Source organism: Mycteria americana, chromosome 3 (assembly GCF_035582795.1).
Source record: "Mycteria americana isolate JAX WOST 10 ecotype Jacksonville Zoo and Gardens chromosome 3, USCA_MyAme_1.0, whole genome shotgun sequence".
Taxonomy (NCBI): domain Eukaryota; kingdom Metazoa; phylum Chordata; class Aves; order Ciconiiformes; family Ciconiidae; genus Mycteria; species Mycteria americana.
This window is the reverse complement of record NC_134367.1, coordinates 111978751-111993003: the sequence shown is the minus strand read 5'-3', so window position 1 is coordinate 111993003 and position 14253 is coordinate 111978751. Positions and strand designations below refer to the sequence as shown.

Genomic DNA, 14253 nt, shown 5'->3' with positions numbered 1-14253 from the left:
TAGTGTGGACAGTTCTGATTTTTTATCATCAAGTTGTGAGCTATCATTTTTATATAATGAACTTGTATTAACTATTAAACCAATATTTAATTATTGAAATTACTGCAGTCTTTTTAGACTCTCTCCTATTCATCTCTGTGTTGTCAGAATCACACAAGCTGGCCTGTGTTATGTAGCAAGTGAAACTCGATGTAATTGCAGCCCTTTTGAACCTGAAAGTCCATGAAATACTTGAACCAGAATCTCAGGATCTAGGCAGCATGCCATTATTTTTTTCACGCAGTATTCAAATATCATGGGAATGGCAAAGTATAGAAACCCCAGTGGAATTTTACCAATCTGGCCACATCTAGCATTAGAATCAAAAATACCCATTCTGACTAGGACCATTAAAAAGGGATCAAATGTGCCACAGGTATTTTTTTTCCAGGGTGACGTGCCAAAGCACAGAGTCAGTAAGAGCATACACATGGATAAAATGAACAGGGTTGGGTGCAAAACTGCTTCTTACCTTATGAACTTCTGAAGTCACATTTTGATCTCGTTTGCAGCAATGTTAATCCAGAGTTCAATCAAATTCAAATTTATGCCATTATAAACGACAGCAGAATTTGGCTCTTAAATTACAGCAGCTAAGCACAACAGATTTGGTTTCCCTTGGAGCGTTTTTAAGCTCCTGATAAAGAGACAGCTTTTATGTCTTTAATAATCCCTTCTTCCTGAATTCAACGAGGTAAGCATCAAACAGGCACTCAGAAATGCAGGGCTTCCTTCATTCCTCATGATGGCTTTAATGTATTTTAAAATAGTTTCTAAATCAGTGCATAATACATGCTAAAAGTGACAGAGGAATCAGGCTCAGACCTGATTGCGAATGGCTGTACCACCCTCTTTTGATATTTTGGGACAACAGACAAAAGATAAATAAGAATGTGAAAGAAAGTCTTTGGAAGAGGGACTGAAAAACTACATTGTACTTAATTATTGGGTTTAGGATCCAACCGACATACAGATTACTGGATCAAAGACCACGGGTTTTGCCATCTAGTGAATAAAGCTTACAACTCATCCTACTTCAAACCTTAGCCAGCCTTTAGGCTCTTGCTGTACAACGTGTACATGTATAAACTCACGGCCTGACTTTTCAGCTCAGTGCCCCTTCCAGGCACTCAGACGTTCTTGCAAACAAGGAGCCCCGCTAGCCTCGTTTAACACCCGCAAGTGTATACTCACGTACAGTTATAAATAAGTAAAACTTAACTGATGCATCAGTCAGAGAACTAATATTCTGGCCCGAGCGAGAAAAATCGCCGCTCCCTCAGTTCCTCTAATTTACTTTTACCCTCCACGGCAGCTCTGCTCCCACCGCTGAGACCCCAGGGTTAACTCCCCATTGCACTCGCAGCCTCCACATAAGGACACGTAACGCTCACAAGACGGTCACAGTCCTCTAATTCATAAAGACGCGTGCACTAACCATATGGCATCATATTCACGAAGAACCGACAGCTCCAGCACTACGTTGAAAGCATGCGCAGTAAAGTGCTGGGGCAGAGTCACACTCGTATAAACACCCGACCGGAGCCAGGCTCTTTCCCAACCGCTTACGGAGGAGCCGCGGGTTTCTTTTTCTCTCAGCATCCTTCCTCTGGGCTTTACTGGAGGTAAATCACAGGTTTATATGCCCTGGCCAAATCCCTTCCCAAAAATGTAATCATTTTTTTTGTGTCAGGAGCTGCCCCAGATCATAGTGCAAGACTGCCAAACAAACTGGGAAGAAAGAATTGATAATTAAGTAATTGGCTAAATAACAGAGACCCGCTTTCTATAAACAAACTCTCCTATTAATCAGTACTTAGGAGGATGGATGTGGTCCAAAGTTAGTTACTACTTGCTGCTTTGCGACTACAGTGACATATTTTTTAATAATGTCTTTACAAACACATTTCTTTTTGGAGTTCTGGGCCTGGTTAAGGCCAAAGACAGTGAAACATTAAAAATCTTATTAAAAAAGTAGTAGAAAGGAGCAGAAGGTTTGGGTTAAATTTGAAGCGGTATTTGACAAAGCTGGCTCAATCATTGTCAGCTCTAATTCAACTGTAATTACCATAGATCAGCACATTGAGCAGTGTATTAGCAGGACTACAACAGCTATTCTGGGATGTTTTGGACAAGGCAAAGCTAATCTATAGGATAGAAAATAATGAGCCATTTTAGCTTTAGTTCACTAAACAGTACACAGAAGAGCACTTCAGCTTTCCAATACCACCGTGACAAGAAAACCCCCGCAGAAAGAAGCCGTTCATCTGTTTTATATGGTAATTCAGTGAACAATGAGAAGCACCTCAGAGCTGAGCACAAACTCAGGCAGTGCCATGCTGCCTGTTACCTCTACACCATTCTTGGTACGACACCTACCCTTAGGATGAAGTATGCACTCAGGAACGATGGGATATGAATTACCATTGCATCATTATCAGGCTGTCTGCATGAAGGAGTCGGAAGCCAAGAAAGCATAATTCATCATGACAGATGTATGCGGCATCAGACATTTCTAAAAGAGTTTGGGTGGAAGAAATACTGGAGCATCTGCAGGCTGCTCTGCTCTTCAGGCAGAAAGCACAATCCATGGCAGCGTACATGCCCACTGTTATCTTCTGGAAACTAGAAAAGCATATGGTATAGCAGATGCTGCACTATGATTTCCCCCCTCGGACTCTGTTAAGGGCATTCAGCTAATTGTAACGCCGTAATTAGCTGTGTTCTGTATCTTAAAAGCAATTTTTTCTACACATGAGTATTCCACTGGCACTACTTCTCCGAGGAACTGTAAAAAGGCATGTTAAGGTTAACAAATGGAGAAAGAGAGGGAAAGATAGTAAATTAGAATAATTGGCCTAAACTGGGTCTGCCATGAGTCCAAGTTACTCCAGAGCAAAGCGGGCCGGCAGGTTCCAGCCCTGCTGTTAAATGTCAAAGTGAGAAACCTTGACCCAGCTCCTTTGAGCCAAATCTCTCAGTCCTTGCTCTGTCAACCCCACATTTCAGATCAGCGGGAGATCCGATGGAGTCAGGACTGTGGGTTTTTCCTGTTTACATTTTTCGCCCGTGCAGAGCAAACCTACAACCTACAGATGCAGCCCTGGCGGCTGTTATCGCTCCTGCAATTTCTGCCTGCAGAAGGGCTCCCGTGCAAGCGGCCTTGAGGCAAGGATTCAGGAAAGGACTCCAACACGTGTAAAGCAATCCCTGCGTATGCCAGCGCTTGAGCAGAACAACAGCATCAGGCGTATCTTCAACTCCCTGTGACTTCAGTCAAACTTCAACACATCAAAGTTAAGCTCCTGCTTAACTGCCAGAATAACCATGGTTCCCTGAATGGTAACATACGTGTAGTGCCACTCATTATTATTATATACCCACGTATGAATGTAGGTGTACGTCTATTTGTATGTGTAGTTACAGAGCCCTATAAGGCTCCTCCATATATGAACTGCTGTTACTCCCGCACGTGTGAATTTAGGTTAACACCATGTGCGTACATGCCTATACTTAGGCATAATTACTACTTCATTTTGGATAGATATTAACTGACGACCAGATGTGCAAGACTTCCTAATGACCGTGTCTTTTCATCTGAAATAAAGCTTTTTGCTTACAATTCTAATTGAGGTATGTTAAAAATAATAGGGCATCAAAACCTCTGTAGATATATGGCTAACATCTCTTAATGATGGTTCCTGGGGAGGGAGTGTCAGGGACAGGTACACTTGGGGGCTGTAAATTCGCTTTTCCCTACAACATGTACGAGATTTCCTGTGACGGCTTAGGTGAATTAGTGGGCTGAACGCAGATCAGTGGGCTGAATGCAATTAAGGATGTATGATTGCCACAGATTATTAAATGGCTTTTGCAGTTGATCGCAAGATATATACTCTGTACACACATGGGCAGAAAGATGCATAAATAACAAACTGCTGTATAATCACATGGCTAAGTGCGATGCTCTCCTGTCCTCTGACAAACTTGCTGCAAGGGGGAAGGGAAGGCTCAGAGATCTGATATGTCTTGTCATGGGCACAAATCTAGCCCTCGCTGAGCCTTAAGTCAGAAAACACCTCACGGCCACTGGCACTTTACTTTGAGGACAAAATACTGAAGGTAAGGAAAGAGAATTGCCCCTACGGCCTGTGGCCTACTGGCATTACAGCCAAAGAGGTAACTGCAGCTCATACCCAAACCAGCCTCAAGCTAGCCAGCTGTGGTACAACTGCAGCAGCCACCTCAGCCCCCAGGCGTGACCAGCCACTTGTGTGTGACACAGGCACAGCAGTGCCACCGCCCCGCTGCTCCGGGCAGACACGGCACTGAGAAGAGTAGTCCATGTCCTCAAACACCACACGCTGCCCGAACACCCTTGTTAATAATATCCTCGAAGGCATCCGAGCATCAGCGAAATCCTGCAAACTACCAAACGCTGCAGATAACGTGGGCAACCCGCAGCACCTGCCAGGCAAAGAGTGACAGCAGGTGTCACTCGGCGGTGCTGCTCCCCATGCTCTTTCAAGATGGCTTGTCAAACAAGTTTTGTTTTTTAAAGAAGCACTCTTTTGCCTGACTTTGGGAGTACAGGCAGCTTCGCGGACAGACAAGCTATCTGGCAGCAGGGAGTTTGCCTCCTGACATAAAGTCTGCACGCAGGCAATTCAGGAACTGAACTGCTCCTCGGGAACCATCGGCTTGGCAGGAGGAGTCTCGAGAAGGGACTTCCTTGCTTGCCCTCTGGCTGTCTCCTTCCCAAATCAATGTATATGAGCACATGTAAATAACACAAGAATATACCCAGATTTTTCCTCACTGACTGCTCCTCCCATAGGAAACCAAGCTGCAGGATCCCAGGCACCTGCTACTGCTCATGACACTGGCAGCTGAGTGTCGGGAAAGGGTCAGCAGTACCATACAGACAGACCTCAAGGAAACTGCTCTTCACGTGAGCAGTTCCTCCCAAGGGCGCAATGTTCTCCTACGTTTGTCAGCTGGCATGGTTCAGTCGGTCCCTTGCTTTCATAACCCCACCACCTTCCTTGATTTCAGAGGTGAGGGGGAGGTGGGGAGGAGGAGGACAGATCAATATAAAGGCACATGTTAGCTGGAATTAGGTAGACCGTCCATCAGAACAACCCCGCTGTAGTGGTGGAGAAGAAGGGTATGCCAAGCATAGCAGAATAAAGTGATGGAGCACACCTCATAACCATTGCAAGGTCAGAATAAAAGCTAACATCACTCTCAGTTAAAGTGGAGCAGATGATGCTGAAGGAAGAGGGTTGAGCAGATGGTAGCGCTCTCGAGAGAGACAACAAAGCAGGGCTTTGCCACCCTACCCTCCTGCGCAAGACATGGTTCCAGTTCCCGATCCGGACGGACACAGGTCACGCTGTTGATGCCAGACCACGGGAGTTGCTTAGTGCTTGCTATCTCCACCTCCAAGCCCCCACTGAGAATACACGGATGCCCCTGGACCCCGCACGTCTCACAGGCCTCATTCCTGTCTCACATTTTAGTCCTAAACACTGAAACCTGTAAAAGGCTTTATTATTTGATGCCATGATTTTAAAGCAACAACTGGAAGAATCATCTCAGGCAAAACCTATGTTGTTCTGGGTCATTCCCTCCTCTACTCTTTGACTTTTTCCTGGATACACTTGAAGACAGGGGTAGCTTTTGATGACGTACCCATACCCCTATACTTAGTTTGCAAATCCTACTCTGGGGAGCAATTATCTTTTTTGGTGGTTTGCTCCATCGCTTGCCATAAATAGGGTCCTGATTTCTAACTATAGCTTCTAGAAGCTATAGTTGTAGTAATAAGTAATAATAGCAACCACAGCAATAACAATAGTTACGTGGAAAAGAGTCCTTTACAAAACGAATGCACCTTTGTGAAGATAAGTAGTCCTGAGAACATGATTACTCCTTCCACGCAAAGGGTATAATTGATTATGAAGTAACAAGTCACGCACCCCGAAATGCCTCTCTTTGATCACTCAGCAGGCAAATTATAACCCTTCATCAGCGATACAGCAACCGCGCGTGGAGCCATGAGAGAGCGTTTGGCAGGGACATTTGTAACCCAACCGTTCCCATCCACTAACGAGGCTGCTGCATCTGCGCAATAAGCATTTACCCCGTTAAGGGAAACGCGACGCAAACTCTGAAAGCACTTAATAGCCAGGCAAATGGGAGTTTCCAGGGCCCACACCTCCACCATCTCAGCTTCCACACAGCGCAGGCTGATGCAGAGGTGAGCGCGTCCTTTGCGCCGACACCACTGGCCAAGTAACCCCTCTAGGAAGGGAGAGCGTCGCTTCTGCTCCCCTAGGTGGGACTGCGGGGACTGCGCTGCCTACAGAGCTCAGGAAAACCAAGGGAAAGGCTCCGCTTGCCACCTGTTGGCTTCGCAGCCAACTTTACCGCTAACGGCGCGCTGAGGGAACCTGCTCCTCCCGAAAGCCCCGGGGGCCGGGATGCGGCTCCCCCGCGCTGGAGGGCGGAGGGCGGCGAGCCCGCCCCGGGGCGGGGGCGGGAGGAGCCGGGGGCGCCGGCCGCGTCCCGCGGGCTGCGGGCGGCCAGAGGCGAGAGGCGAGGAGAGGCGGGAGGCGGGAGGCGAGGCCCGGCCGGCCATGCTGCCCGCGCTGCTGCCCCTGCTGCTGCTGCCGCCGCTCCTGCCCGCCGCGCCCGGCGGCCGCTGCCCGCCCCGCTGCGCCTGCAGCCAGGGCGCCCTGCGCTGCCCGCCGCCGCCGCAGGGGGCGCTCCCCGCGCCCGCCCGCGCGTAAGTACCGCGGGGCGCGGTAGCCAGCGCGGGGAGGGGGGGGGGACATGCGAGGGGGAGCGGGCGGGTGCCGGGGCGCGGGGGATCTCCGCGGCGGGGGTGAGCGCCTGCCCCGCGGGTGCGGAGGGAGTACGCGCACGGCGGGACAGCGGTGCCTTTTTCCCGTCGCCCCTGCGCGTTGCGGAGCGCCGGCCGTGCGCTCTCCCGGCGGGGCGGCGGTTTCGGAGCGCCCGCCCATCCCGCGGAGGTGAGAAGGTTCGGTGGGGCGCCGGGGGCCGAGCCGTCGCTCGGGTTTGGAGCCCGCCGTGCGCTGCCGGAGCACTGCGAGCCTGGCAGGAACCCGGCGGCAGCGGTTTGCGCCTTAGGAAGGAGCTGCGCATCCTGTCGGGACGTTTTCTCAATGGGCAAAATGTCGCACTCTGAAAACCGCCTGCCGTCTGCCACCGGCCGCAGCGACAGAGAGAAGCGGTCCGGTTGTCTGAACTTTCTGCTGTGGCAGGAGGCGAAAGCTGCCTCTCCTGTTCCAAAAACAGCACCCCGGAGTGGCCTAGATAACTTTAAAGAAACCCAATTAAAAGGTTGATTTGGTCTTAAACCTCCTATCAGTTCTGGGCCTGGTTTGGTTTTTCTGTCACAAATCTGACTGACTTTGCACAACCTCTTCTCCCAAAGCTTGTGCAATTTAGTGCCCCCTAAATTAAAGCATCAAAATCCTCCTGGCAGTGCTCGTTGCAGTGCTCGTTGCCTCCTTTCGAGGTCCAACTCATTGACAAGTTAGTGGCTAATCTTTTTTCCCTCTCTGGTAGTAAAACAAGCTGCTGTGAGTTTTGACAGCTGTTTGGATCTCTGTAGGGTGGTCCGTCATATCTTTCTGCCTAATGCTCCTCTGGGATTTAGGATTAAATTACAACAACAGGGAATCACAGGCATTCCCTTACCCGCTCCCACACCATACTCCAAGCTCACGATCTAGTAGACCACACCAAATACTTGATATACGTAGGTATTCAATTACAGCACTGATCTAAACAATCATGGCGTAAAATACGGGATTAGATGGCCAACGGATAGCATAGTTGCCGTTTCTAGGATCCCTTGGTTATCTGTGCATGAATTGAGCTGGGGTTTTCTTATTACGCCCCTTTTGGTAACAAAGCCTGTGTTTTCCATTCTCATCTGATTTGTTTGTAAATTTAACATGCTCTTGAAATTCCCCAGGGATTATAGTATGCCTGATCTCATCTTTCCTTTCTCCCTAGCTCGAGCATTGATGGGAGCAAGAAATACTAATTTGTATTAATCTAGAGCCATGTGAATCATTCCTCCAGAGTCAGTTTTTAGAAAAATCTCTGTCCTGAATTTGTTTCCTCCCCATTTCCCTGTGTTACCTTAGCGTCAGAGAAAGCAGAGCCTGTGGATGCTGGGGAGACTCTCCATAGTTATTGCAACAAGCACGTTTCTTCCCCAGTGTTCGTACCACACGCAGAGCAGGCAGTGGGTCGGTCACATCGAGGATCCCTGCAGCAGCAGAAACAAATGGGGAGGTTAGTTTTTGCAGGGATCTAGCACGTTTATTGGGATGATGCACATCACAGCCCAGAGAGGTTATCAAAAGCTCTAAACTTATGTGATTTTTTTCTTTCTTTTTTGGTTTTCTCTTTTATTTTTCCTTTTTCCATCCATCACCCCAAGAAGAAACCACATCCCAAGCTCAGTGATCAGGTTAAGACAGATAATGGGCTTATGGCTGCTGCCAGTTATGCTTCACTTAGATCAACAGGGCTAGATGATGGGCAAAACTAAGAGAAGAATTTTTCCCTTCAACCTTTAATATAACATTTAATCCTTATGATTGATTGTACACAAAGTCCAGCTATTAGGCCATCTGTAGAAACCAACTTTACAGTCAGAAAAGAGATCGGCTCAATACTCCTACAGAGAAAATATTTATGCTTCGATGTCAAAAAAATCCCTGCCTTTCACTCTGCATTTGCAGACGTGTCCAGCTCCTTTACTTCCAGGCCACATCCAACCTGATTTATATTGAACCTGGAACTACACTATTAAATTTCCATTTCTTTGTACTTTTGGGGTTTTTTAGTAGAAAGCTTACACTCATCATACAATTACAAAGCTGTACCGATTTATGTAGTCTCTAGCCTTACAGGTGTATGTGTATTCTTGCTCTTTATTTTAGTTCTTATTCATCCTCTGTTACTTTCCTTTCATCTCTTCCTTTGGTTTTCATACTGGTGTCATCTTATCTGCTTAGCTGTTGTCTTCCCCTCTCTCTCACTCTTTCCCTTCTCTCTTACTCATACAGCTTTTCCAACTTTCTTAGTATTGACTCCCTCTCTTTCCATCCTTTATCAATCTTTTTAGCTCTCTTCTCCCCCTGCACAGCTCTGTATGAGAGACGAAGCCAGAGAAAGTTACTTTTGTCCCCTCATAGTCAGGTCTGTACCTGTGTGCACCAGGGGAATTGCAGTGTAGAGCTTGCAAGTGCACTAATAATTTGGGAAAAAGATGCTGCTCCAGGTTATTTCAACACAGTTCCTGGAGTGTCCACGTCCTTCCATTGGTACCTCTATAACACAGAAACCAGACCTCAGAGAAGTCCTTCTTGCTAGTGTGGTCAGTCAAGAAAATAAATGCCAATATGTAACTCCAGCTATACCTGACTAATTCAAGCCCTGATGCTGTAATGAGCTGTGCTTCCAAATGTACTTTTGATAATTTGTTATATCGCAAGTATATATCCTGTAGGGAAATTTCAGCCATTTTTCTTTACCCGAGTTATTCTTGCCCTGTCATATTATTGCTGGGAGAGTTTTCAAAATGATTAGACTTCTGAAAGGTTGCAGAATGATGTGTTTTATACGGTCCTGAATTGACCATATTTTTCTCAGGCTCCTGTTTTTAATTTGGACATTACGCGAACACTATAGAAACTCCATTATCCAGACACCGTTGTATGCCATTTTGGCTATAGCAGCTATGCGTCTTCTTAGTCTCAACAGAAAAATAATCTTTAAAACGCCATTATGTTTTGAAACAAAACATGATCTTCCTTCTTTTGAAGTCTCGTATGTACTTTTGGGTTTTTTAGCAAAGTCTAAATGGATAGGCACCCAACTCCAGCTGCTCGGTAATGGGCATGGCATACCTGATACCCTTCTGCCCCTTCAAAAACCTCATTTCATAGTGAGGTTCACTTTGCTGTGCCTGAGTGTGTGCCCCTGTATGCAGGGCTTCTGCGGTAGGGCGAGTGGCACGTCCTTAGGCACCAAATTACCAGGCACCAAATCCAAAACTTTGTGGTAAAAGCCTGAACAAGTAGACAGTTCTACCATGTCTTCACTAAGGGCATATTTGGCTCTTTTGGACTGACAGAGGAATTCAGTTTCAGGGCCAAAGTAATTTTCATAGGAGATAACGTATCATCTGTCATCACCTAGCGGAAAGTACTCTTTGGCTGCTTGTGTGACATATCCAGCATTACAGTTCGCATTTCAGGTAGATAATGCCCGATATACAGGGCATTAAAAAAAAAATGCCAACACTTTACATTGCCCCCAGAAGCTGTTAAAAATCCTAGGAAAATGGTGGGTTTTCAGTCTTTGTTTCAATCAATATTCCAGATCCTTCTGAGTTAAGTCCAACGATGCCACAGAATAAAATGTTTGCCACTCCCAGCAAGAGTCTACCTTATGCATTCACCTTTTGGGCATTAGAAATATGAGTAATCCTATAAAATAGAGACACTAAAATATAACAGCCAACCCAGCTACAGTAACACATTCATACCTATTGCTATACAGCCTGTGTTCTTTTTTTTTTATTTATTATCAGGTCAACTAATCACTTTTTGCAAAAGGTGAATTCTGTAATACAGAGACTTTCTCCAGCAGTGTGAGTGGGCTTGGGCTTTGATTCCTCATCAACAGGACAGCAAGTGGTCCTGATGTTTCTGGGCATCTTGACCTCGCAAAAGCTTCTCTTGGAGCTTGAGTCTATGTGGTAGCACAGAAGCAGAAGCTTATCTTTTAGCAGATAAAAATTGTTGTCAAGTTGAGTCAAGTTGCCTCTGCTATATCCCAGAAGCAGAAAAAGGACAATAGTGGTTTTATGCCACTGTATCCTTGGAACAGACCGCCCCATGAATGTTTTCTGAAGAGCTCTTACTGCTCCATCTACACATTCACAGCAGGGGAAGCAGAAGGTGGTTTGCTTTTGTGGTCCCTGCTGGCCCCGGTATTCCTAGTAACAGGAAGATAAGCATCCCTGTGAAAAATCCACTCTAAATTTATGATTTCAAAACAAAAATACAGGAAACTACTCCTAGCTGAAGAGAGAAGGACAGTATTTTAGCTACCAGGCAAGGACAGGATTTGGTCAGTCTAGGTGCTGTTCTTGCCTCTCCCAATGTTCTTAGATAGTCTTACATGTATTTAGCCTGGCCATTTCAAACGTTACTGGCTAGAATGATGTACCTTGAAAAGCAAGCTTGATTTACAGAACCGCTAAGGGCTGGTGACTGCCAAGAAGGCTGGCTGGCTCCCCACTCCTTTCTGTCCATCCTTTCTCCAAGGATGACAACTCCCGCAATTATCTGGAGCCGCAGTCTTGTCAGCTGCTGAATGGCAGGAGTGAGTACAAGCATACAAGTCGTGATGTATTAACTATGAAAGAAACATTAGTTTTTCTTAAAAGTGCAAGAGTTCATCCTTTAACTAACAACACTCTTTCAAACTGGTGTTGGTAACTTGTATTAAAGATGGATGCGTCCCTCCTTTCACGAGCGATAGAAGTCAGGCTAGTAGCATGGGCAAGTTAGATGTATAAAAGCTTTGTAGCTTTGTAAAACCCAGTTGGTTCTTTTTTTTGTCAAAAGCTTCCTCAGCTCTGAGAGATGAATAACTGGTCACATCTGAGTGTCACAATCTGAGTGCTATCAGAAAGAAATCAATATTTAATTCCTGCCGGTACCTGCTTGAGTTTCATTGTGTGCGATCAAAGATATCAGTCATGTTCAATAGCAGAGACTTCAACACGTGAGATAAGGCCTCGCTTTACTCTGCGCTTTGGAAAGAATTAAGCCTGCAACAAGCAGTTCAAAACTCTCTTAACCCAAATGCTTATACATACACACAGGCTGGATTGTGCTCAGCAAGCTAAAGGATCTTCTTCAAAATGTTGTGAGCGTAGAAAGAGACATCTAAATGAACATGTTTGCCTTTAACACAGGCAGGGTTTGAGATACAAACCACAAAGGTGAACAAGAATAAGGACGGGAACATTCACCTTTTTGGTGAATTTAAGATGTCTTTATCGATGTGGAAGAGTCTATGCATGCTACACCAGTATTTCAAGGATTAAGAGAGAAGGCTGATTATGAATTGCCTTTTTCCTTTGTTCTTGCTGTTTTGTGAGATGCTTAATGGGACGAGGTAATGTCAATGCAGATGAGTTCACAGTTCCAGCTATCAAGGTGAACTCATGAGAATTAAAAACCAAAACCCAATGAAGTTGAAATACAAAATGGATTAAGTGCCGTCATGCAGTTTAACTACAGTACATATTAAAAGTGCTGGGTCATCCCACTTAAATTTAATCACATAGCCGAGGTGGCTAAGCTTGGAGCACCGTTGCCAAAGGCTTTCTGCAGGCAGGGGGAGCGGGTCGCTCCGAGCTGCGCCTTACGGGAATTTACAGCCACCACGCTGCTCACCGGCACGTCGCGGCTCTGGAGGCAGGAGGCTCTCGGGCTGAAGATTTTGATGTAATTAAGAGCCAAGACCTGGTTTTATTTTTTGCACTTTCAGTCACATTTCTATTTATTTTGTGAATGACAGCATTTCTATTTATTTCTATTTATTTTGTGAATGACAGCATTTTTTTTGCAAAGTTTCACAAAAGGTATGTTTTATTTTGCAAGCAGCCCCAGCTGATGGTGCAGTTATGAAGAGGTTCCTGGTGCCGGGGTTATAGAGCAGTAATTTCTCAGCTTCTACTTTTTACTTCTTCCTGAAGTTGTTTTCCTTTTGGCTGAGAGTATCAAGCCCTACTACAGGATTATCTCTACCTGTCTGTCCCCTCAGGGGCAAATACATTTTTCAAGACACATGACGGTTTCATTTCTGATTTAACCAAACCTCACACGCAACACAACATGCCAGCATCCATCTTGAGACAGGTATGACCCAGTCACAGTGGCGTCAAAAACGTATATATCCTTACAGCATCCCTATTAGGTAGGGAAGCGTTGTTATCCCCAGTTTACTGACAGAGAGTCGAGGTGCAAGGAAACGAAGTTATTTGCCCCAAATCATACAGACTATTTGGAATGTAGCTAGGAATTGACTGCCAGGCTCCTTAGTACATCTAGATTTGTAACTCCAAGACATATGTATGTCTGACAGCCTGCCATTATATATATACACACATGTCATGCCCACACAATATAAAATCTACATATATATAAAAAAGCTCATAAACATTTTTAATTGTCTTCATATAAAGGGTTATGACAACAAAGAAAAAAAAGCAGGTTATATGAATAACATGGAAACATTTCAGTCAAAAACCTTGAGCGGGGTTTTTAAGGATAGGAAACAAATGTCTCTGACTAGATATTTGTAATTATAAAGCAAAATGGAGCAATTATCTGTTTGCACAGAGAGAACGTCTTGAAATATGTTAAGTATTTTCCTATGGACGTTATCAAGGAGAGTGTGGTCATGGCTAGATAAATTGGCTGGTAAAAGTACTGTGATTCGGATTTGGAGTAGAATGGTAAAATGCAGATCTGTCTCCCACATCATTAACAACTTCTTAGTCAGACTAATTAAAAAATTAAGAAGGAAAATATACACTTGCTTTTAGTCAGCTAACCACACTGATGCCATTTATTTAAAAAAACAACAAAAAAAAAAAACCAAAAAATCACACACACACAAAAACCCCCAAAAATCCACCACATCAGGCCTGATTTGGATGTCTTCTACAGTTGTACATAGCCAGAGCATTGCCAGTGAATTCAGAGTGCCACGCTGCAACATTACGGGGATACTGCTGAGAGAAGAACATGGTCCAGAGAATGCGAAGATACTGTTTTATAGAGAAAAAGCTTTATGTGAAAGCCACTTTTTCTGAGGAACTAACTTTAAAGAGCCTGTAGCTTCCTTTGACTGTGAATGTAGCCGACCACTTCCATCAGGCTATTAATTTCCTTAATAGGTTATTATTATTATTGATTTGACGGTGATTAGTCTCAAATTTATGCTGTTGAGGAACTGACCCAATATCCTTTGAATTCTGTTTAGCTGAGGTCAATGGTAAATGGATCAGGCCCCAGAGGTACGGAGAACTGCAGGCAAAATAAAGGGGCTTTAGGCTTTATTATTTTTCTGCCCACCGTAATG

The 14253-nt window shown here is 45.2% G+C and overlaps 1 protein-coding gene across 1 annotated transcript in view; it reads left to right on the top strand.

Moving 5' to 3' along the window:
- The first annotated feature begins 6680 nt into the window (after window positions 1-6680).
- LHCGR (luteinizing hormone/choriogonadotropin receptor) overlaps window positions 6681-14253 on the top strand; it is a 28458-nt gene continuing 20885 nt past the window's right edge. The window contains exon 1 of the mRNA XM_075497441.1: window positions 6681-6829. Within this exon, the coding sequence (XP_075353556.1) occupies window positions 6681-6829 (149 nt within the window). The remainder of the gene's footprint in view (window positions 6830-14253) is intronic.